The sequence below is a fragment of the Symphalangus syndactylus genome, chromosome 13, assembly GCF_028878055.3.
Source record: "Symphalangus syndactylus isolate Jambi chromosome 13, NHGRI_mSymSyn1-v2.1_pri, whole genome shotgun sequence".
NCBI lineage: Eukaryota > Metazoa > Chordata > Mammalia > Primates > Hylobatidae > Symphalangus > Symphalangus syndactylus.
Window position 1 is genome coordinate 47,689,498 of NC_072435.2, and position 23,326 is coordinate 47,712,823.

General features: G+C 39.2%; 2 protein-coding genes across 2 annotated transcripts in view; both read right to left on the reverse strand.

Annotated features, from left to right (window-relative positions):
* The window catches only part of LOC129459385 (zinc finger protein 43-like), a 167,240-nt gene that overhangs the window by 141,252 nt on the left and 2,662 nt on the right, over positions 1 to 23,326 (reverse strand). Inside the window, 2 exon segments of the mRNA XM_063616172.1 lie at positions 4,373 to 4,468; positions 5,005 to 5,131. Coding sequence (XP_063472242.1) covers positions 4,373 to 4,468; positions 5,005 to 5,131 — 223 coding nt within the window.
* LOC129459429 (small ribosomal subunit protein eS21-like) lies at positions 6,172 to 6,554 on the reverse strand. The gene has a single exon (XM_055236154.2). It carries the CDS (start codon positions 6,493 to 6,495, stop codon positions 6,244 to 6,246), a length of 252 nt encoding a protein of 83 aa, XP_055092129.1. The 5' UTR covers positions 6,496 to 6,554; the 3' UTR covers positions 6,172 to 6,243.

The window sequence follows — 23,326 nt, forward strand, 5'->3', positions numbered from 1 at the left end:
CTAAAAATACAAAAATTAGCTGCTCGTGGTTGTCTATGTCTGTAATCCCAGCTACTCGGGAGGCTGAGGCAGGGGAATTGCTTGAACCCAGGAGGCAAAGGTTGCAGTGAGCCGAGGTTATGCCACTGCCCTCCAGCCTGGGCAACAGAGCAAGATTCCATCTCAAAAAAAGACGGTAAGTTTTATGTTATCTGTTTTTACAATAATAAATGTTTTAAGAGAAAAACTGAAAAAAAATGCAATTATAAATCCTTTCAAAAATTACCTTCAAATCACAAAATTGTTTCTCTCACACATACACAAAAAATATATTCATTATTAAACACATGGTGAAAATAAGACTATTTCCATGATTACTCACTTAGACAAAACAACCACTAAAAATCAGCTAAAAACATATACATGATAAGCGATAACCAAAACTGGGATATTTATAGATAAACACACACACGTATAATCTGATAATGATAGACATATGAATGGTTTATCTCTTTTTTTTCCCCTCGAGATGAAGTCTTGCTCTGTCGCCCAAGCCAGAATGCAATGGCATGATCTCGGCTCACTGAAACCTCCACCTCTTGGGTTCAAGTGATTCTCCCGCCTCAGCCCCCCAAGTAGCTGGGATTACAGGCGCATGCCACCACGCCCAGCTAATTTTTTGTATTTTTAGTAGAGATGGGGTTTCACCATGTTGTCCAGGCTGGTCTCGAACTCCTGACCTCAGGTGATCCACCTGCCTCGGCCTCCCAAAGTGCTGGGATTACAGGTGAGAGCCACTGCGCCCAGCCTGGATGGTTTATCTCTTAATTCAAGCCCATATTGACTTAAAGTGTACAAACAAAATTGCAAATTGTCTAAAATTATAGTACGTAAGTAAAACAAAAAAAATTACAATGAACTGATGTTAAGAAACCTACACTGAAAAAAACACACTAACATGGAACTGCAAAACAATAATAAGTAAAATGTTTACTCATATAATCTGGTACGCCACATTGATGTACCATTAAAAAAATTCTCTAGAGCCGGGCGCGGTGGCTCACGCTTGTAATCCCAGCACTTTGGGAGGCCGAGGCGGGCGGATCACGAGGTCAGGAGATCGAGACCACGGTGAAACCCCGTCTCTACCAAAAATACAAAAAATTAGCCGGGCGTGGTGGCGGGCGCCTGTAGTCCCAGCTACTCGGAGAGGCTGAGGCAGGAGAATGGCGTGAACCCGGGAGGCGGAGCTTGCAGTGAGCCGAGATCGCACCACTGCACTCCAGCCTGGGTGACAGAGCAAGACTCCGTCTCAAAAAAAAAAAAAAAAAAAAAAAAAAAAAAAAAAAATTCTCTAGATAACTACAATATTTGACTGTAACTGTGTATCATGGAAGGCAGGTATTTTGAATCATTGACAGGCACTGTGTGGCAGTAAAATTTTACAGAAAATGCAGAATAATCATAAACAAGATTTTAATGAGAAACATTTAATAAATAAGCATTTAAAATAAACTAGAGATAATTTTTATGTTTCAATTGTATGCTATTCTTTCACAAAATGAAACTGCTGTAATCCAACTTTAGAAGCAAGGAATAGCCTTACATTGCTAAAATATATATGTAATTTAATATATGTATTTATTATTAAATATTTATTTTGTATATATAATTTAATATATATATAGCAGAAAATGGTTAGAGTCTGTTACATAAAACAAATATTTATGAATAAATTATGTTATTGTTTAGATATAGGCTAGAGAAAGTGGGTGAAAAGCTTATAATTCCTTTTTGCCTGGAGCAAACAAATTTATAAGTAACTATATTAGTAAATATGGAGGGCCTACTAATGATCTAATTTACTTCAAACATAACATGTAAATTCTAGCTTATTGCTCCTAAATGTCTGAATCTAAAATTACAGGCACATTTGAAATAGAAATTAGAAATTAAAAACTTACAGAAAAGGTGACATTAATAAGATAAATAAAAGTTGCCCTATTTGTCTATTCCTCCACAGTAAGAAAATTTGTTGGCCATCCCTGACAAAAATACCTTTATGAGAGTACCAGGCCTCATGGCTCAAACCCATAATGACAGCTACATGGTATATTAAGGTTGGAGAATTGCTTCAGGCCAAGATTTCAATACCAGCCTGGGTTATGTAGCAAGACCCCATCTCCAAAATAAGTACTTTTAAGAGATCTTTAAGGTCAAGGGATGAAGTTGTGAAATTCTGCTAAAGCCAAAGATTGAGGGGTGTTCTCTTCAGAAAGCAGGCTCTCATTTCGGTGGCAAACTACAGGACCCCCGGTCTTGGCTATAGGACAGGAAACGGCCAACCCACCTTGGTCCCACTGAGAATTCTGAATTTACTCTGTAATTATTTCAAAATCCTTTCAGCCACAGTCTGAGAGAGGTTCTTTACTTTCATAGGCCTGGAGGAAGACACCCATTTATAGCCATGCAGGCAGGCCTGCAGATCCTGGCTTTTAATGTGGTGCCTGAAGCAGTTCAAAGTCTCAGTTCCAGCTTCCTGGGCCACAGTTTATGGCCAGTTCTCTTTACCTAGAAACCAACACGGTGTGACCCGAGGAAATCCTCTGTGGTACTCAGCAAAAGCCGTACTCATTTACATCCCGATTTAAGGTACATTATATACAGACCCTACTGCAAAAACCTGCCCTAGTGTCTGCCCTACAGAGCAAAGTCTTGAAGGATATCCAATCTGTACAAAAATAATGTGGGAATTACAACTATGCAAGCCCCTTGTAACAAGCCAACTAAAGGTGGACCCTAGTGCAGACCCAGCAATCTTGTGACCAAGCTACAACCCCTCTCCAACACAAACCCAGAGGGAATCCCATCACCCTGGGGGCCCAATGGAAGAAGATCTTTACCTCCTGAAACTAGTTTATAGAAACTTGAAGAGGTATTTGCTCCTTCAAATTCACAGACACCAAATGCAAAATTATATTGTGCACCTTGTCAGTGCTTCTATTTTAACATAGCATTGAAGTATATGGCAGAATAATTAGTCAAAACAATTTTCAAAAAGCCATTGAAACTGAAGACAAGTAAAAATTTGCTGTTTGTAGATTACAATTTATATATAGAAAACTGTAAGCAGTGCATTAAAACCTGTCTAAGTTAATAAATAAACTCAGTAAATTAGCAAAATATAAAATTAACATACAAGTATAAGTTATGGTTCCATACACTTAAAACAAACTATCTGCTAAAATAGACAAAAAAAAAATCTTATTTACAATAGCATTAAAATAATAAATTTCTGGCCGGGCGTGGTGCTCACGCCTGTAAACCCAACACTTTGGGAGGCTGACGAGGGCTGATCATCTGAGGTCAGGAGTTCGAGACCAGCCTGGCTAACATGGTGAAACCCTATGTCTACTAAAAATACAAAAATTAGCCAGGCATGGTGGCGAGTGCCTGTAATCCCTGCTACTTGAAAGGCTGAGGCAGGAGAATTGCTTGAACCCGGGAGGCGGAGTTTACAGTGAGCTGAGACTGCACCATTGCACTTCAGTCTGGGCAAGAAGAGTGAAACTCCATCTCAAAAATAAATAAATAAATAAATAAATAAATAAATTTCTGAGAACAAATTTGACCAAGGAGATAAAAACTCTTTACACTGAAAGATATAAGATAGCTAGGAAAAGAAATAGAGAAGACAAAAATAAATTAAAAAATGTTTTATGTCCATGAGTTGAAAGAATATAAATTCAATAAATATAGGTTCAGTAAGCTCCCTATAAAAATTCCAGTGGCAAGTTTTTTTCACAATAATGGAAAATACAAGACTAAAGATTACATGAAACTACAATAAACTTTGAATAGCCAAAGCAATCTTGAGGAAAAATAAAAAGCAGAATGACATCATATTTTATAATTCCAAACTATCTTTCAAAAATATACTAAAGAAAAAGGATGAAATGTGCAGAAAATTTAAAAAATTCAATGGAACAGAAACCACTACTCCATATCAGACACAATGCAAAAAAAAGAACTTAAGAAATAGCTTAACACAGAATTTTTGAAAATTATGCAGATATTTGTATGTCCCTAAAAACAATGAAAAAGCAGTCAGACTGTGCAGTCTCTTATATGCCATGAGGACTTTGGCCGTCACTGTAAACTTAAAGGAAAATGACTGAAAGTAAAGTAGAATTTTTAGAGAATTTAAAAGCATAAGACAGAAAATATCCCTATGTGAGAGCAAAGAAAAAAAAAAAAATACAAACTCAGGCTTCCAGAAACTATATCCTTTGGAACACACCTTCCCAAATGACATTTTAAGGACTTGCTTTCTCCTTGACCTTTGGATCTTTCATCTGTGTCATCTGTTGTACTGGCTTTCACTCTCACCTACCTGGGGGTTTGGCTACCATCTCATGTCTCTTCATATTCCAGGGCTCTTTTCCTTGCTTCAGACAGGTGATCAGGTCTGGCTTAGAGACAGCAATACCTGTTTTTTAAAAATAAGTAACATGCATCTTGCTCATATTCTCCAATTACCAACTTAGTAATGTGCTCAATAAAGAGAATGGAATACAATATTCTAATACATTTATCCAAAAATACTAACTTATAACAGAAATTTCTAAATATTTAGAAAATACTGTATATTTGTAGGTTCTTAATTCACTACCCAGTACTACTGAATAAAAAAATTGGTGGTAGCAATTAGATTTTAAGGTTTGGGCAACAATGTTTTACACCACTAAATTTCTGGAATTACCACTATTCTAGAGTGAGGGATACAGATCAGCTCAACAATGTGGAAAGTTCAGTTCAAGGTGAAACATCTTGAAGAAATTTTTTTTTCTACACTGACAAATCCTTATGATTTTCTTGAAAACAGGGATATGAAACTCATTTATACAAAGCATAATTATCAAAAATTACCAAATTACCAAAAAACATTCTACAAAAAAAACAAACAAAAAACAAAAATAAAGCCTTTGGAGTATATTAGGAATTGAGTATTGAAGTTATCCTCACCCAGGAAGACCAGGTTTCTGTAGTTCTCTAACATCACATCCCTATATAAATTCTGCTGAACAATGTCCAGGCATTGCCAGTCCTCCAGAGAGAATTCTACAGTTACATCCCTAATTGTCAGTGGTCCCTGAAAAACACACAAACACAGACACACATATATTTAACAAGTGGTCATGGACAGAATTTTTGATATCACTCAAGGTGTAATTAGAGAGTAGAGAGAACAGGTTCTGCCTTATTGGAGTGACCAAAATTATCCAAGAAAATATTTTTTTAACACGGAAATATTCTCTAATATATTCTCTGACTCTAAAAAACACACCCCCATACACATTTACCAAGTGGCCAGGGCAGAATTTTTAATGTGTCTCAAGGTCAAATGAGAGAGTAGAGAACTGGTTCTGACTTATAGAAAGTCTGGTTCTGAATTTTTTTGTTTGTTTTGAGTTTCTGTATTTCTAACAAGTTCGCCAGTAATGCCAATGTTTTTGGCCCAAGAAGAATATTTTGTCAAACATCCACTAAGTAAAAGAGCCTGTGTTTTTCCTAGTATTGTGGACTGTAAAAAAAAGATGACAGTTTTTACTTTCCAAAGACAGATATATGCAAATAAAACCTAAGAAAGAGGGGCAGCTATCAGATAAAATGTGATGGTTTATGCACATCCGCTGCATAAAAATAATTTATAATGAAAAGAAAAATAATTAGCTTTCTAGTAAAAAAATCTGTAGGAGACCTCCTTAACCAAGTGAATCATTACTATTACTTGCACTAGGACAAATTTTTATGATGTGCTGATGCACAAAAGGACACAGCATCACCACTGTGACATTTTCTCCCAGAAGTAAATTGTAGTCCGAATTCAACCATAAAGAACCATCAGTTTTATACCAAGTTCAAGATAGAAATATCTCCCATGTTCTGTAATTTTTAATAGTGATTTTAAGTAGTCTTTCTTTAGTACCCTAGAGAGCAAGTATTTCCTCATATTTTTTTCAGGACTTTCTGGGTAATAAATGCAACACTTTCTTAATCCTGCTCTCTATAGAGTTAATTAAGAACACAGATGGAACCTCAACATTGCAAGTTTTCCATCTTTTTTAAGAACCCCTTTCTTCCTCCAATAGGAATCTTGAGTATTCACACCTTCCCAGACACAAAGGGAACTTTTTTTTTTTTTTTAGGTTTTCATTATTTATTTATTTATGACAAATATTCCACATCCGTGATCCTCTCCAGTCAAAAGTTCTTTGAGACGATGCCGTCGGCCTTGGCCAATGGGAGAATGGAATCATCTGACTCACCCATCCTACGAAAGGCCCCGCAGATAGCATAAGTTTTAAACTGGCCATTAAACCTGCCTGTGACCTTATCAACCTCGGCCACGTTCATCTGGATGGATGCGTGGTCCTTGGCACCGATGATGCTATTGCTAGCGGAGCATTTCCGCGGCACGTACAGGTCCACGAACTCGCCGGCGTCGTTCTGCATTTTGAGGCTGGGCTGCGCCTGCTGCCACCACACCGCACGCGAGAGAGAAAGGAAGCGGCCAGTCCCACAAAGGGAACATTTTTAATACAGCAGATTATAAATTCATGAAGAAAATTCTGCGTGGCATGATGTAGAAGGCTCTGGTATATGGGAAAAAACATATTTTTCAGAGACCTTTGACTATTATAAGAATTTTTTAAAGTAGTTAAGACGAACTCATTAGGGAGGAAAAACACAAGTAGAGAAGTAAAGGTTTGCACGTAAAAATGCATGGCATTTCAGAAGGCAGAGTGGACACAGCTCTTAATATGAGACATGTTTAGCTGAAAAAAAAAAAGCCATTTTTTCCTCCTTCTCCTCTGGAATTCCTGCTCAGATGAAATTTTCTGCACAAATTACACCTGCATCTTGAGAATATGCCTTTGAAGGTGTCAGCACCACCCATTTACCTGCTACCACCACACCCACAGGCAGAAGAACCAAGACCTGCAGAAACATTCCATCCATTTCTGTCCTTTATACTAGTAGAGATTCGGGAACAATGAGCTTCTCTATGAAAATAAAAATATAAATTTCTTCTTTTCTGTCCTCAGATGCCCTCCTCTGCCACAGACACCAGCAATTTCTGCTACAGTAATGGTAATATGGGCCACACTGCCTTATCTCTCCCAAACCCAAACAGAACAGGCCCTGTGACCACCCTTTAGTGCAAAGGTTTCTACCTTAACTCTCATGAATGCCTTGAACACTTCATTGTTGATTCTGGCCTCACGTTGGAATTATACGAGGTACTTAACCAAAATAACATATATGTTTCCACCTAAAACAATAAACAAAACCTGTGGGAAAAGCTCAATTAAGGATTTTTCTGCAAATTGGCCATGTAATCCTAATTAGAGGTCTGGGCTTATAACCACTTAGCTAAGCATTTAATCTCAAGCTTTAATGAACTTACAAATCACTTAGTAATTTTGGGCCCACTCTATGTAATGTGATGCTGCAGGTTTGAAAAGGGTCCAAAACGAATGTTTTAAACAAGTCCCCTGTCAATGTTGATGTTGCTCCCCCCGGGCTCATGATCAGCATTACTTAGAGAAAGCAGGCACAGCACAGAGTTCCTTACACTCAGCACTCGTCACAACACAAATACTTCTAGGGCAAATGAAGACAACCACTCTCCATCCTAAAGTATCATATTCTTTGCTGGCTCTGTATACAGAGGAAATAGGAAACAGCCATGTCTGAATAAGTCTGCATTTAAATAACATGTACAAGTGTACTGACGGAAATGTTTATTAAACATTGTGCTCTATGTGCTCAAGAGGATGTTACGGAGCACTGTGCTGGGAATAACACATTATGTGACTTAATCCTCATAACACCCTTGGGAATTGGTACTAAGTGTTTAATAATTCCCAGGATTTAGATAAAGGGCACAGCATTTTAATTTTTATAGTTTCTCTTTCATTAATTTTTTATAAAATGTATAGAATAAAGCTAAATAGATAGATGAGAGGGATAAAGGAAAAACTTAAATGTATTTTATTTTTATTGTGTTTATATTTAATTTTTTGTGACTTGTGGAGCAACTAATGATTTGTAAGATTAGAAAACAAGTTCCTAAATGGAATCTCTCTGCAAGCACTGGTTTTAATAAAAAAATTTAAAAGACCCTAAAATACATACTTGATTATTCCCATGTATCTGCTTTTGGATTTCAGAAAATTGTAAGCACCACTTCTAGAAAGACAGCAGGATTCACCAACCAAAACTCGGATCTTATTAAATCAGTTATCTGAGGCAAGGCTCCAGGGTGCGGACAGGACGAAATAAAGCCCCCAAGTAGGAGATGAACAGAACTGGGGCAGAGAGTGGAGCCTATGTAGAATTTGTCCTCTGTGCCACTGGGGTACTTCCAGTTCTCTTTCCTAAGCTTACCTAAGAAAAACGAATCCCAGAGTTCACGTAACTTTAATCTTTTTTAGCTACTGCCCTGTCAATTTCATAATATATACTAATAATCCACTTAAACAAATATCTTAAGGATATCTAGAATAATTTTATTAGAAGATAAATGTGTATTCTTAGCAAAATAAAAGAAATAAAAATAATAACAATTCTTCTGTCCATAAACATCCCTTCAGGTGATGACATCAGAAGTCACAACAATTTTTTTTTTTTTTTTTTTTTTTTAAGACAGAATCTTGCCCTGATATCCAGGCTGGAGTGCAATCACTCAATCACTCAACCACGGCTCACTGCAACCTCCACCTCCCGGGTTCAGGCGATTCTCCTGCTTCAGCCTCCCAAGTAGCTGGGATTACAGGCACCCACCACCATGCCCAGCTAACTTTTTATTTTTTTAGTAGAGATGGGGTTTCACCATGTTGGCCAGGCTGGTCTTGATCTCCTGACCTCGTGATCCACCCACCTCGGCCTCCCAAAGTGCTGGGATTACAGGTGTGAGCCACCGTGTCTGGCCTAATATTATTTTTTATTTGGGTTACTCACGGCCCAAATAAACCCCAAGTTTCTTTGCACAAATCTATTATATCAACCATATGATTCTTAATTCATCGTTTATCCAGTTGCTAGTGTGAACTAAAAGTTCATGGATGGTAGGGACCATGACTGCTACATCTATTATTCTAATGGCCATATGAGATGGAAGCATTTAGTTTATCTGTTCGAATCTCCAGAACTTCTTTGCCTCCAAGTACCAGGAATCTGAAGAAACTGTCATCTGGGTACCAACCAAAGACATCTCTTGAATGAGGGAAGGATGACCCATTTCTCTTACACTGAGACAGAAGCAGAGTTAACCACTCTTGTCAGCCTGACAATTCTGCTCTGGAAATCCTCAAATGTCTCAAAGACACCTAGGTGATTCCGAGAGGATTCCCAGTGACCGTGCGCTGATGGCCCAGTTGTAAACCAGACAGAAGAGATTTAGGCTGATTCTAAATAGAAAATGGAACTGCCCTGGTAAGGATCCAGAACCTGGATCACCTGTCCTGATTTGCTAGCTTTTGGGTAAGAGGAAGGACAAAAATGTTCTACTCCAGTATCACATTTTAGGAGTAGATATAGTTGCAGTCATGGCTCTGGATACTTTTTAGCCTTGATCTCTCACTCCTAAAATGCTTCTTTTTACTTACAGATTCTGCTATCAGATTCTATTTACAATGGGATCCTCTCATGTAACTGTAGCAGGTCACTGGACAAGACCTGAAAAGCTCAAAGAGCCACACTATCAAAGGGGGGCTTTAAGATGTGTATGTTGACATCTCACAATGCAGAAAATTCCTCCTATTGGTTTTCATTACCTTCTTAATCTAAAACCTGGCCCTGTCTTGTGAATCTCAGGCGGAGGTCAGCTCTTATGTGCAGATTCTTGGTCAGATCAAACTGGCTCTGCATTCTCGGGTGTTACAGCAAGTGGAGTACAATCAAAGAGAGATGTTCTCCTAGAGGCTGTTCTAGCACATCCTAAGTAATATGTCTGCCTAAAAAGAAAAACCTGAGGCAACATGGATATAAGTAGACAGTTTATTTGTTCCACCTTTGAGGATTGTAACCTGGGAGCAAAGATTCAAGTTGCCTGGAATCTACACTTTGATTAGCAGCAGTGACAAGTGGATTTGTAAAGGCAAAAAAAAAAAAAAAAAAAGAGGGACAGAAAGTGGGATGGTACAAAAATGTGTGTTAGTAACAAACAATTTTGGGAGTAAGAGATCAAGGCAACAAAGTATCTAGAGTCATAACCACAACTATACTTCCTTTCTTATTTATTTACAGAAATAACATTGACTATTGATTGGATATACATCAGTAAGGTTTACAGCTTAAGTTATAGTGTTCAGTGTCACATTATTAGTTAAATTGATGCTACTTGTGGCAATTGTGAATGGTTTCAGGAGATGAATACATAGCTAAGGGGGGGGGAAGATATAATTGTGCTCTCATTTATTTTTGTTTTTTATTTTTGAGATAGAGTCTCGCTCTGTCATCCAGGCTGGAGTGCAGTGGTGTGATCTCGGGTCACTGCAACCTTCACCTCCCAGGTTCAAGCAGTTCTCTGCCTCAGCATCCCAAGTAGCTGGGATTACAGGCGCCCACCACCACGCCCGACTAATTTTTGTATTTTTAGCAGATACAGGGTTTCACCATGTTGGCCAGGCTTGTCTTGAACTCCTGACCTCGTGATCCACCTGCCTCAGCCTCCCAAACTGCTGAGATTACAGGTGTGAGCCACTGCACCCAGCCTGGGCTCTCATTTTAATGTCTGAGTTTGACAACTAAAAGGACTTGTATTCCTCAGATAAACGTCTTTTTATTTTCCAAATCTTAAGACCTACATTCAGAATTTGGAGCTGCAGATTTAGGCTCTGGATGGGTGGAGTAGCAGCAAGTGTTACCTGCATATTTGTGGACATTTTAGCAAGAGGAGATACAAGAAAGTGGAGCTTCTCATGTCTACATGTCTACTCGGTGCACACATATTACTCTGATTTGGTTTCTTGGCTCCATGTTCTGTGAATCAGTTTCAGGTCTGAAGATATAAGAGTCATCGAAAGAGGTAAAATGTTGATTGCTGCCCTGTGAAGTTTGTAGAAATCTGGTCTAGCTTCTCTAGAAGTGACCGTAGTGGCCTATAGATACCAAATAGGCAGATACACAATTCTTCCTGCATATTTAGGAGACAGCACATACTGTGTAGCATAATTGTGACATGACTGGAAGCCTGAGAGGGAAAGTCCCCTCTAGAGTAAAGCTTGGCTGGCACCTTATGTGTTTATATCATGTCTGGTAATTCTAGACAGTGTTTGGAATATATAACGAAAAGAAAAACTTTCTACAGTCCCAGAGAAACACAATGATAGAACAGAAAGAAAACTGTTTTATTACACAATTAAACTAGAATGTGAAGTGCATCATGGTCAATCTGCTCAAGAGACTGCAAAGACAGAAAGATGTTCATAATTAGTCCATAAGTAGAAAAATTTACAATACCATGCCATACACAATTCATTCTAAATTCACTTGGTAATTGAAAAGGCCTTCCATGTACGCTACATGGTTTTATTCAATGCCAAAATAAACCTTATCACATCTTCATGACAAGAGGCAGTTTTGCCACTTGAAGCCTGGTGCCTGCTGAAGGTAGGCTCTCACTCTTCTACAAAAATGGTTGATTAGGATGCTATCATTTTGGCTATTTACATTTTAAAACAATGGCTCTCTACTCCCTGAGCCTGGGCTAGAGCACTCCTGCGTGCCCTCCCCTGGTCACCAGTGTCCTCTCTTGACTCCTACCATCTGCCACCAAGGCACAGCCCACAGCACAGGGCTCACAGCTGGCAGCTCACATCTTATCTTATGTGAACCCCAACTGCCACAGCAGCACTCCAGTGCCACATCAGAGAGTGAAGCCTGAGCTGCAGGAGGAGAGCCTGCAGGCCTCCTGGGTAGAACTGCACCTTCACGATGATAAAGGGAATAGAAGAAGTGTTTCAGTCTCAGTGCCAATTTATAATGGTGACATGAAAAAATACTGCTGGATTTGCAGTATGAGTCTGGGTAGAGATCACTCCAAGAGTCATCCCTGTGACAGCCCACCTCATTCAAAGACACCATGGGATAATAAGCATAAGGCTTCTAAAACAGACACCCAAAGCATTTGAGAGAAAAACAGCTCTCAAATGAGCAAGATTTTATTGAGAGAAATAAAGACGTTAAAAGCATCTTAAGAAAAACTCAAATTAGACATAAGATTTATCGAAATAGCCAGGAAATATTCCCCTAAAAAGAATTTCTCTCTAAGCATCCAGAGTGCACAGCTACTCTCAGCATGAGAAACATGAGCATTATAAAGAAAGTGGACATATTTTCAGCAGAATTTCATAAGGTTTCTCTTTCATCTCTGCTGCTCTCTCATCTCCTAGCCATTGAATGGGGGATCTATGTTGAAATATATCTGACAACTTCCACCAGCACTTTTTGATGAAGAATTGGAATCCCTCTCTGTTCATATAGTAGAACATATTCGAGCTTGCAACATAGTTAACTAAAGAGCTATTATGGTTTTTGGATGGCCATGTCACCTGTGTTTGTCCTGTAATAGTAGCATTCCAAGTTAGTGAAATACAAGACACTAAAATTATGCTTACCTAGAGTTATCCCCATTAGATAGATTAATAAGCATTTCAGACTAATATCTACTGTAACAATTTTGTAGTAAACTTTTTGAACATTAGATATAAATAAGTATATATAATTTTAATGTACTAGTCATAATGAATGTAAAAATTTTTTAAAATGTCTGAAATCACTGGGTGCCATGGTTCATGCCTGTAATCCCAGCACTTTGGAAGGCTGAGGTGGGCGGATCACCTGAGGTTGGGAGTTCGAGACCAGCCTGACCAACATGGTGAAATCCCACCTCTATTAAAAATACAAAAATTCACTGGGCATGGTGGTGGGTGCCTGTAATCCCAGCTACTTGAAAGGCTGAGGCAGGAGAATCGCTTGAACCTCGGAGGCAGAGGTTGTGGTGAGCTGACATCATGCCATTGCCCTCCAGCCTGGGCAACAAGAGCGAAACTCCGTTGAAAAAACAAAACAAAACAAAAAAAGTCTGTTACCATAATTCAGTTAAAACACTTTATATTTCAAAAGTATAAATAACAATATTAAAAGGCCTATCTGATTCATTGAAAGTAAATTTTGTGGCCTTATATTCATACTATTGTAGAAAATACTTTTTTTTTTTTTTTTGAGGCGGAGTCTCACTCTTTCGCCCAGGCTGGAGTGCAATGGCGTGGTCTCGGCTCACTGCAACCTCCACTTCCCGGGTTCAAGCGATTCTCCTGCCTCAGTCTCCGGGGTAGCTGGGACTATAGGCGCGTGCCACCACACCCGGCTAATTTTTGTATTTTCAGTAGAAATGGGGTTTCGCCATGTTGGCCAGGCTGGTCTCCAACCCCTGACCTCGTGATCCGCCCACCTCGGCCTCCCAAAGTGCTGGAATTACAGGTGTGAGCCACTGTGCCTGGCTGAAAATACTTTTTAAAGTATATAAACGCGGGTTGCCTACAAACACTACACATAAGTGTGCTAATTGTTCTGAAGTAATAAACAGAAACCAAAGTACAACTAAAGACTTCACTGGTCAGTTTATATACTGAACTGCTTTCTTTTGCAGTGTGAGTACTTCAGCCTGAAGATATTAGATAATTACCTTGAACAATCAGTTTTCTGTTAAAAAAAAAACTACTCAGTATCTTTTAGTCTTTATCATTCTGTACGGCTAAATTTAATCCTATTTTTGTGCTCCACTTTTGTGTGTTTTTAAAATGAGCTTTGATATAAACAAATCTGTGTCGACTTTAAAAGACTAAAAATGAAAGGAAAACAACTTTGCCAAAGCAAAAACAAAGCAATGAATCTGAAGTCCTAGCTAATGACAACCCTGAGTAAAAAATAATGACAAAAGGTTTACTTAGCTGTTAATATAATTAATGTATATTTCAAAATAACAAAGATAAATGTACATATCATCTAAATGCTTTAAGATGCTAAATGCTTATTTCAAGGTGGAAGAATAAAGCTTTTCATTTCTAATTTACATTTTTTTCTACAACAGCCAGGTTTTCTGGATGTGTTCTTGTATTCTTGGACATCTGAATTTCAGTAGACATTGGATTCAGGCATCTAAGGAGTAGCCTTGGGCACATTTTGTGCACTTGAAAGAATGCTTATGGGGAAAAAAGCAGAAGAGAGAAATGTGTTATAAAAATTCCATGGTTAGACATCAATAAAGCAAGTTCTTAGAGACCTATGAAGAGACTTTAATTCTGACGCAACAGTAGGAGACTACAACACCCCACAGAAACTATTAGACAGATCCTTGAGACAGAAAATAAACAAAGATAACCGGACCTAAACTTGACACTTGACCAAATAGTCCTAATAGATATATACAGAACCCTATGTAAAAACAACATAATATACATTATTCTAATCACCATGTGAAACAAACTCTAACGTTTACCACACAATTAGAAATAAAACAATACTCGACAAATACAAAAATCCCTATATTATACCAACCACACACTGAGACAACAGATTGTTGAAAATATAATTCAACTACAAAGAAAACCACTTGAAAACATACAATTACATGAAAATTAAACAACCTGCATTTAAATGACTTTTGGGCAAATAATGAAATTAAGGCAGAAATCAAGAAGTTGTTCGAAACAACTAAGAATAAAGATACAACATACCAGAATCACTGCAACACAGCTAAGGCAGTGTTAAGAAGGAAATTTATAACATTAAATGCTCACATCAAAATGTTAGAAAGATCTTAATGTAGTGACCTAATATCACAAAATAAAGTATGAGAAGCAAGAGCAAACCAATTCTGAGCTAGCAGAACACGAAAAATAACCAAAAGCAGCTCTGAACTGAAGGAGACTTAGACATGTAAAAAACTATACAAAAGATCAAGAAATCCAGGAGTTAAATCTTTGAAAAAAAATTGGTAAGATAAACTAGTGGCTAGATTAATGAAGAAACAAGAGCCAAATAAAGACAATTAGAAATGACAAACAGACATTACTACTGACCCCACAAAAATACAAATAACTATTGAAGTCTACTATGATCATCTCTATGCACACAAACAAGAAAATCTAATAGTAATAAATAAATTCCTGGACAAATACATCCTGCCAAGACTGAACACAAATATATCCTGCCAAGACACAACACAAAAGAAAATGAAGCCCTCAATAGACCAATAACAAGCTCCAAAATTGGATTAGTAATATATAGCCTACCATCCAAAAAATGCTGAGGACCAGAGAAATTTGCAGCTGAAATCTGTAAGATGAACAAAGAAGAGCTAGGACCATTTCTGCTAAAAGTATTCCAAAAAAATGAGAAGGAAATCTTCCCCAACTCATTATATTAGAACAGAATCATTCTGATACTAAAACCCGGCAAAGATAAATTAGAAAAAGAAAACTTCAGGTAAGCTGGGTATAGTGGCTAGCAGGAAGCGGTGGCTCACACCTCTAATCTCAGCTCTCTGGAGGCCAAGGCAGGCAGATCACCTGAGGTCGGGAGTTCGAGACCAGCCTGACCAACATGGAGAAACCCCATCTCTACTAAAAATACAAAATTATCTAGGTGTGGTGGCGCATGCCTGTAATCCCAGCTACTTGCAAGGCTGAGGCAGGAGAATTGCTTGAACCCAGGAGGCGGAGGTTGTGGTGAGCCGAGATTGCACCATTGCACTCCAGCCTGGGCACCAAGAACGAAACTCAGTCTCAAAAAAAAAGAAAGAAAACTTCAGGCCAATATCCTTCATAAACATTGATGTAAAAATCCTTAGCAAGGCTGGGAGCAGTGGCTCACACCTGTAATCCCAGCACTTTGGGAGGCTGAGGCAGGTAGATCACAAGGTCAGGAGTTCAAGACCAGCCTGGCCAATTTGGTGAAACTCCGTCTCTACTAAAAAAAAAAAATTCGCCACTGCACTCCAGCCTGGGCAACAGAGCGAGACTCCAACTCAAAAAGAAAAAAAAAATTAAGCAGGCGCAGTGGCAGGTGCCTTCAATCACAGCTACTCGGGAGGCTGAGTCAGGAGAATCACTTGAACCCAGAAGGCAGAGGTTGCAGTCAGCCGACACCACGCCACTGCACTCTAGCCTGGGCAGAAGAGCAAGCCTCTGTCTCAAAAAAAAAATCCTCAGCAAAATATTGGGTAATCAAATCCAACAGCCAACAGCACTTGAAAAAGCTAACCCACTATAATCAAGTAGGCTTTATCTCTGGGATGTAAGATTGGCTCATCATAAACAAATCAATGTGATTTATTACATAAACATAACGAAAGACAAAAACCACAAGATTATCTCAAAAGATGCAACAACAACAAAAAAAACACACTTTCAACAAAATTTAACATCGTTTATGTTAAAAGCCCCCAACCAATTAGGCATTGAAGGTACATACTTCAAAATAATGAATTATCTATGACAAACCCACAGCCAACATACTGAATGGACACAAGCTGGAACGATTTCTCTTTAAAAAATGGCACAAGACAAGAATGTCTTCTCTCACCACTCCTATTCAACATAGAATTGGAAGTCCTAGCCACAGCAATCAGGTGAGAGGAAAAAAAAAAAAAAAAGGCATCCAAATGGGAAGAGAGGTTGTCGAACAATCTTTGTGTGCAGACAATATGATTCTGTATCTAGAAAAGACTATAGTCGTGACAGAAAAGCTCTTTAAACTGACACACAACTACAGAAAAGTTTCAGGATACAAAATAAATGTCCAAAAATCAGTAGCACCCATGTACATCAACAATATCCGAGCTGAAAGCCAAATCAAAAAAAAATCTCCTTCACAACTGCCACAGAAAAATAATTATCTAGAAATACAGCTAATCAGAGAGGTGAAAGATCTCCATGACAAAAATAAAAAACAAAACAAAACAAAAAACATTGCTTAAAGAAGACAGAGATGAAAAACAAATGGAAAATCATTTTATGCTCATGGATAGAAAAGATCAGTATCATTAAAATGGGCATACTGCCCAAAGAAATCTACAGATCTAATACTATTCCTACCAAACTACCAAAAATATTCTTAACAGAACAAAAATAATCTATTTTAAAATTCATATGGGCCAAAAAAAAGAGCCCAAATAGCCAAGGCAATCCTACACAAAAGGAACAGAGCTGGAGGCCTTACATTACCAAACTTTAAACCACAGGGCTAGAGTAAAAAAAAGCAGCATTGTACTGGTACAAAAACAGGCTCAGAGACCAAAACAACAGATTACAGAGCCCCAAAATTATTCTGCACACCTACAACCATCTGATCTTTGACCAAGCTGACAAGAGGAATTTGAGAAAAATTCCTTATTTAATAAATTTTGCTGGAATAACTAGCTAGCAACCGTAGAAGATTGAAACTAGACTCCTTTCTTACACCATATATAAAAATCAACTCAAGATTGATTAGGCCAGGCACCGTGGCTCACACCTATAATCCCAGCACTTTGGGAAGCCAAGGTGGGCAGATTGGTTGAGGTCAGGAGTTCGAGACCAGCCTGGCCAATATGGTGAAACTCCATCTCTACTAAAAATATAAAAATTAGCCAGGCATGGTGGTGGGCACCTGTAATCCCAGCTACACAGGAGGCTGAGGCAGGAGAATTGCTTGAACCTGGGAGGCGGAGGTTGCAGAGAGCCGAGATCGTGCCACTGCACTCCAGTCTGGCAACAGAGCAAGACTCTATCTCGGAAAAAAAACAAAAAGAAAAAGTAGGCAAAAGACATCAACAGATACTTTTCAAAAAAAGACATACATGTGGTTAACAAGGATATAAAAAAATGCTCATCACTAATCATTAGAGAAATGCAAACAAAAACCACAATGAGGCATCATCTCACACAAATCTGAATGGCTATTACTGAAAAGTTAAAAAAAATCACAGATGCTGGTAAGGTTGTAAAAGGAATGCTTATACACTGCTTATGGGAGTGTGAATTAGTTCAACCATTGTGAAAAGCAATGTAGTGATGTCTCATATAAGTAAAAACAAATTACCATTTGACCCAGCAACCTCTTAATTGGGTATATACCCAAAGAAATATAAATTATTCCATCATGACACATGCACATGCATGTTCATTGCAGCACTATTCACAATGGCAAAGACATGGAATCAACCTAAATGCCTATCCATGGTAGACTGGATAAAGAAAGTATGGTATGGGCAAGTATGGTGACTCATGCCTCTAATCCAACATTTTGGGAGGCCAAAGCTGATGGATTGCCAGAGCTCAGGAGTTTGACAGCAGCCTGAGCAATATGGCAAAACCTCATGTCTACAAAAAACACAAAAAGAAAACATTAGTGGTGTGGTGGCATGTGACTGTAGTCCCAGCTACTTGGGGGGCTGAGGTAGAAGGATTGCTTAAGCTCAGGAGATTGAGGTTTCATTGAGCCTAGATCACACCACTCCACTTCAGTCTGGTTGAAAGAGTAAGAACCTTTCTTCAAATATAAATAAAAGATTTAATAAAAACAAATTATGGTACATAAATATCATGGAATACTGGAATAGTATGTGGCCATAAAAAAAAAAAAAAAAGAAAAGAAAAAAAATCATGTCCTTTGTAGCAACACAGATGGAGCTAGAGACCAGTATTCGTAGAAAACTAATGTAGAGACAGTAATCCCAGCACTTTGGGAGGCCGAGGTGTGTGGATCACCTCAGGTCAGGAGTTCAAGACCAGCCTGGCCAACATGGTGAAACCCCGTCTCTATAAAAATACAAAAATTAGCTGAGTGTGGTAGCAGGCACATGTAATCCCAGAGTCTCAAAAAATAATAATAAATAAATACATGCTACCATTTATAAGTAAGAGCTAAATAATAAGAATGCATAGACACAAAGAGAACAATAGATACTGAGGGCAAGTTGATGGTGGATGATGGGACGACAAAAAAGATTAGAAAAAATACCTGTTTGGTGCAATGTTTAGTATCTCAGTGACAATATAATCTGCACACCAAACCCCCATGACACAATTTTACCTATATAACAAACCTGTATATGTACTCAGGAACAAAAAATAAAAGTTAAAAGAAAAAAAATCCATGAGTTAGTTTGGGAGAGTGCAATGTAGGTGATAGGACTGGTTTGTGCTACAGATAGCGGCCCAAGGGTGACTCTACTCTAATTTATTTCTGGGTTCATGCAGGCAGATGAGATTATGAACAGGTGGTCCAGAACCCTAGGTTGGTGGAGAAAACAAGTTGCTGCTGCAGATTCAGTGTCTGGGGGTGAGGATATGCCAGGAGACTTGTAGACAGTTGTGGGTTTTTGGCAAAAAAATTTAGGATAAAAATGCTGTGGTGAAATTCCTGAGGGTGGTGTCTAGCCCTGGGAGTGGTGTAGACACCTCAATGTCTAGTGGGTGTGTTTGTGACTGGGTAGAAATCCTGTGCTGACAGCTGTGGAAAAAGGGAATCTGCTATCAGAGCTTCTTTCCTTTAAGTTTTCAGTTCTCTCTCACCCTGGGAGGAGACCTAGAATCACAAAACAATGGGCACTGTAACAGACAGAAAAGCAGAGCCTCCCAGAGTTTCATTCCAGGCCAGGCCTCTGTGGTATCTTTCTTCTGGCACCAAATCTGTAGAGTTTGCTGAATACCAAGATTCTCCAACATCAACTCATTATCTAAAATTTGAATTCTGACACCACCCATTCAGCATAGACCCTGATTCAGGGCTCAGTCCCACAGTATTCTCCTTACTGCAGATGTCAGGAACAAACCCAATGAACCCATCTATGCTCCTGAGCTACCGTTTAAAAATCGGGGACTCCCATAACCTCCCTCAAGTTCAATTTGATAGAGCCACTAACAGAACAAGCAAAACAACATAGTTATGTTGACCAGTTAATTATAAAAGATACAACCTAGAGAAAGCAAAATGGAATAAATGTATAGGACAAAAAAAAACAAAAAAAAAGGTGGGGAAAGACGAAGCACATAGGTAAATAGTTGTGATTAATAAAATTAATAAAATTCTCCATTCTTTGTATGCTCCAGGAACAGTTCATGGAAAGAAACACCCTTTCCATTATAACTTAGATGGTGCTCTTTTTTAACCCATCACATAGCCAGACACAGACTCTGCACATTTTCTTCTTTTTCTCATATAAAAATCAGCTGAATTTGGCCAGGCACGGTGGCTTATGCCTGTAATCCCAGCACTTTGGGAGGCCGAGGTGGGTGGATCACCTGAGGTCAGGAGTTCAAGACCAGCCTGGCCAACACGGTGAAACCCCCGTCTCTACAAAAATACAAAAAATTTAGCCAGACATGAGGGCTGGTGCCTGTAATCCCAGCTATTCAGGAGGCTGAGGCAGGAGAATCGCTTGAACCCAGGAAGCGGAGGTTGCAGTGAGCTGAGATCACACCATTGCACTCCAGCCTGGGCTACAGAGTGAAACTCCATCTCAAAAGATCTAAACTCTAGTTATTTCATCCTCAATTTGCCATTTCCCTCACACCTTGTTTTTAATCTGTTTGCTCCTCCTTATGAAAGTCAGTTCCTGTCTGCCTAAGTTTTGCAATCCTTAAAGATATTGTTAGTGCTTCCTCCTGTTGCAATACTCTTTCGGAATTTTTTTTTTTCAACATAAATCTAAGTTTGCTTATATTTTACAAAGTCTAGAAACTATCTCAGAACAGTAACAACTTCATCTTCAGTAAGACCTTCTGAGACCCCTTCTATTTTAACCTTAGCTGCATCTGCCTGTGGATCCCCAGCTTTCCAGGGCTCTGTAGCTTCTCTCAGGATAAAGGCTTCTTCCATGGCTGGGACATCTGCTGGGGCGGCTCCCCAGAAAGAATTAACTGGGCCTTTAATAACCTTTTTTTTTGCAGGTTCAATATTAGCCTTAGCTTGGAGTCACTGGGCTCAAGTTTTAATTTTTATGACAGAGTTACTCACTTGGTTTTTGAAACTAAGTGTTTAAAAATCTAGCAAAATTGCCGGGCGCGGTGGCTCAAGCCTGTAATCCCAGCACTTTGGGAGGCCGAGGCGGGTGGATCACGAGGTCAGGAGATCGAGACCATCCTGGCTAACACAGTGAAACCCCGTCTCTACTAAAAAATACAAAAAATTAGCCGGGCGTGTTGGCGGGCACCTGTGGTCCCAGCTACTCGGGAGGCTGAGGCAGGAGAATGGCGTGAACCCAGGAGGTGGTTGTGGTGAGCCGAGATCGCGCCACTGCACTCCAGCCTGGGGGACAGAAAAAGACTCCGTCTCAAAAAAAAAAAAATAAAAAAAATAAAAATCTAGCAAAATTATCAAACATAGTACTCATTTAAGGAAAAAAAAATTAAGGTACTTATATTTCATACCCAATAAGAAAAGTGAAAGTATTCCTTTCAGAGAATAAATGTATTATTGTATTAGTTTCATTAAAAATTATGTAGTAAATAATTAGTAATATGTGAACACTTCTAGGAGGTAACAAGTTTAATCTCATAAAATTTAACATTAAACTCAGAAATCAAAATAACAGAATATAGAACAGAGATATTCACTATCACAAATTTTCCCCGCAAAAAAAGAAACTCATGATTTTATGAATCCATGTAACTCATCAATTATCTACCATATTTTCTTGTGGAAATGTATTCATTTTCTACAGCCAAAATACAGAGATTTTTTTCTATTCTTTTCCTTGGTAGCATTCTAAAAGCTAAGCCTTGGAATTGCGTTTGAAACCACCCAGCCATAAAAAAGCACACTTGAAAAAATTTCTAAATTCGGCCGGGCACAGTGGCTCACGCCTGTAATCCCAGCACTTTGGGAGGCCGAGGCGGGCGGATCACGAGGTCAGGAGATCGAGACCACGGTGAAACCCCGTCTCTACTAAAAATACAAAAAAATTAGCCGGGCGTAGTGGCGGGCGCCTGTAGTCCCAGCTACTCGGAGAGGCTGAGGCAGGAGAATGGCGTGAACCCGGGAGGCGGAGCTTGCAGTGAGCCGAGATCGCGCCACCGCACTCCAGCCTGGGCGACAAAGCGAGACTCCGTAAAAAAAAAAAAGTAGCCGGGCAGGGTAGCGGGTGCCTGTAGTCCCAGCTACTCAGGAGGCCGAGGCAGGAGAATGGGGTGAACCTGGGAGGCGGAGCTTGCAGTGAGCCGAGATCGCGCCACTGCAGTCCAGCCTGGGCAAGGGAGGGAGACAACCTCTCAAAAAAAAAAAAAAAAAAAAAAAAAAAAAAAAAAAAAAAAAAAAAAAAAAAAATTTCTAAATTCACTCTGGAAAAGAAATTGGTAAATGAGGGCTAGGTGTGGTGGCTCATGCCTGTAATCCTGGATCTTTGAGATGCTGAGGCAGGCGGATTACTTGAGGTCAGGAGTTCCAGACCAGCCTGGACAACATGGTGAAAACCCATCTCTACTAAAAATACAAAAATTAGCCAGCATAGTGGCGGGCTTTCACGGAGTTTCACTGTGTTGCCCAGGTTAGTCTCAAACTCCCGAGTTCAGGTGATCCACCCACCTCGGCCTCCCAAAGTGCTGAGATTACAGTCATGAGACAGTGCTCCCAGGTCCCTTTGTAAATATTTTCTTACCTTTAAAGCCCTACTAATAAAATGCAACTTAAAAAATCTGAAGTCAAGATAAGTGAAAACAATTCTTTTCAAGGTGACAAACCGAGGGAGTAGCAATGCTGATTAAGAAACAGATGTGTCTGACTCATGTGTCAAGTAAGGCCATCCAATCGCTTGAGAGGTTCTCCCACCCCATCCTGCTCTCATAAGTGCTCAATAACCACTCTCTCAGGAGAAACTGCACTATGCCCCACTGAGTGGCCCAGGATCATTTTATTTTGTAAGCCCTTGTATCATCTAACTGGACTAAGTTTTCTTTAAATTTTTGTCTTTTGAAATACTATTTTTTGGCTAGGTGCAGTGGCTCATGCCTGTAATTCCAGCATTTTGGGAGTCCGAGGTGAGTGGATCATCAGAGGTCAGGTGTTCAAGACCAGCCTGGCCAACATGGCGAAACCCTGTATCTACCAAAAATACAAAAATTAGCCAAACGTTGGGGTGGGCACCTGTAATCCCAGCTACTTGGGAGGCTGAGGCAGGAGAATCCTTGAACCCGGGTGGTGTAGGTTGCAGTGAGCCAAGATGGTGTCACTGCACTCCAGCCTGGGCAACAGAGCAAGACTCTGTCTCAAAAAAACCAAAAAATACTATTTTTTC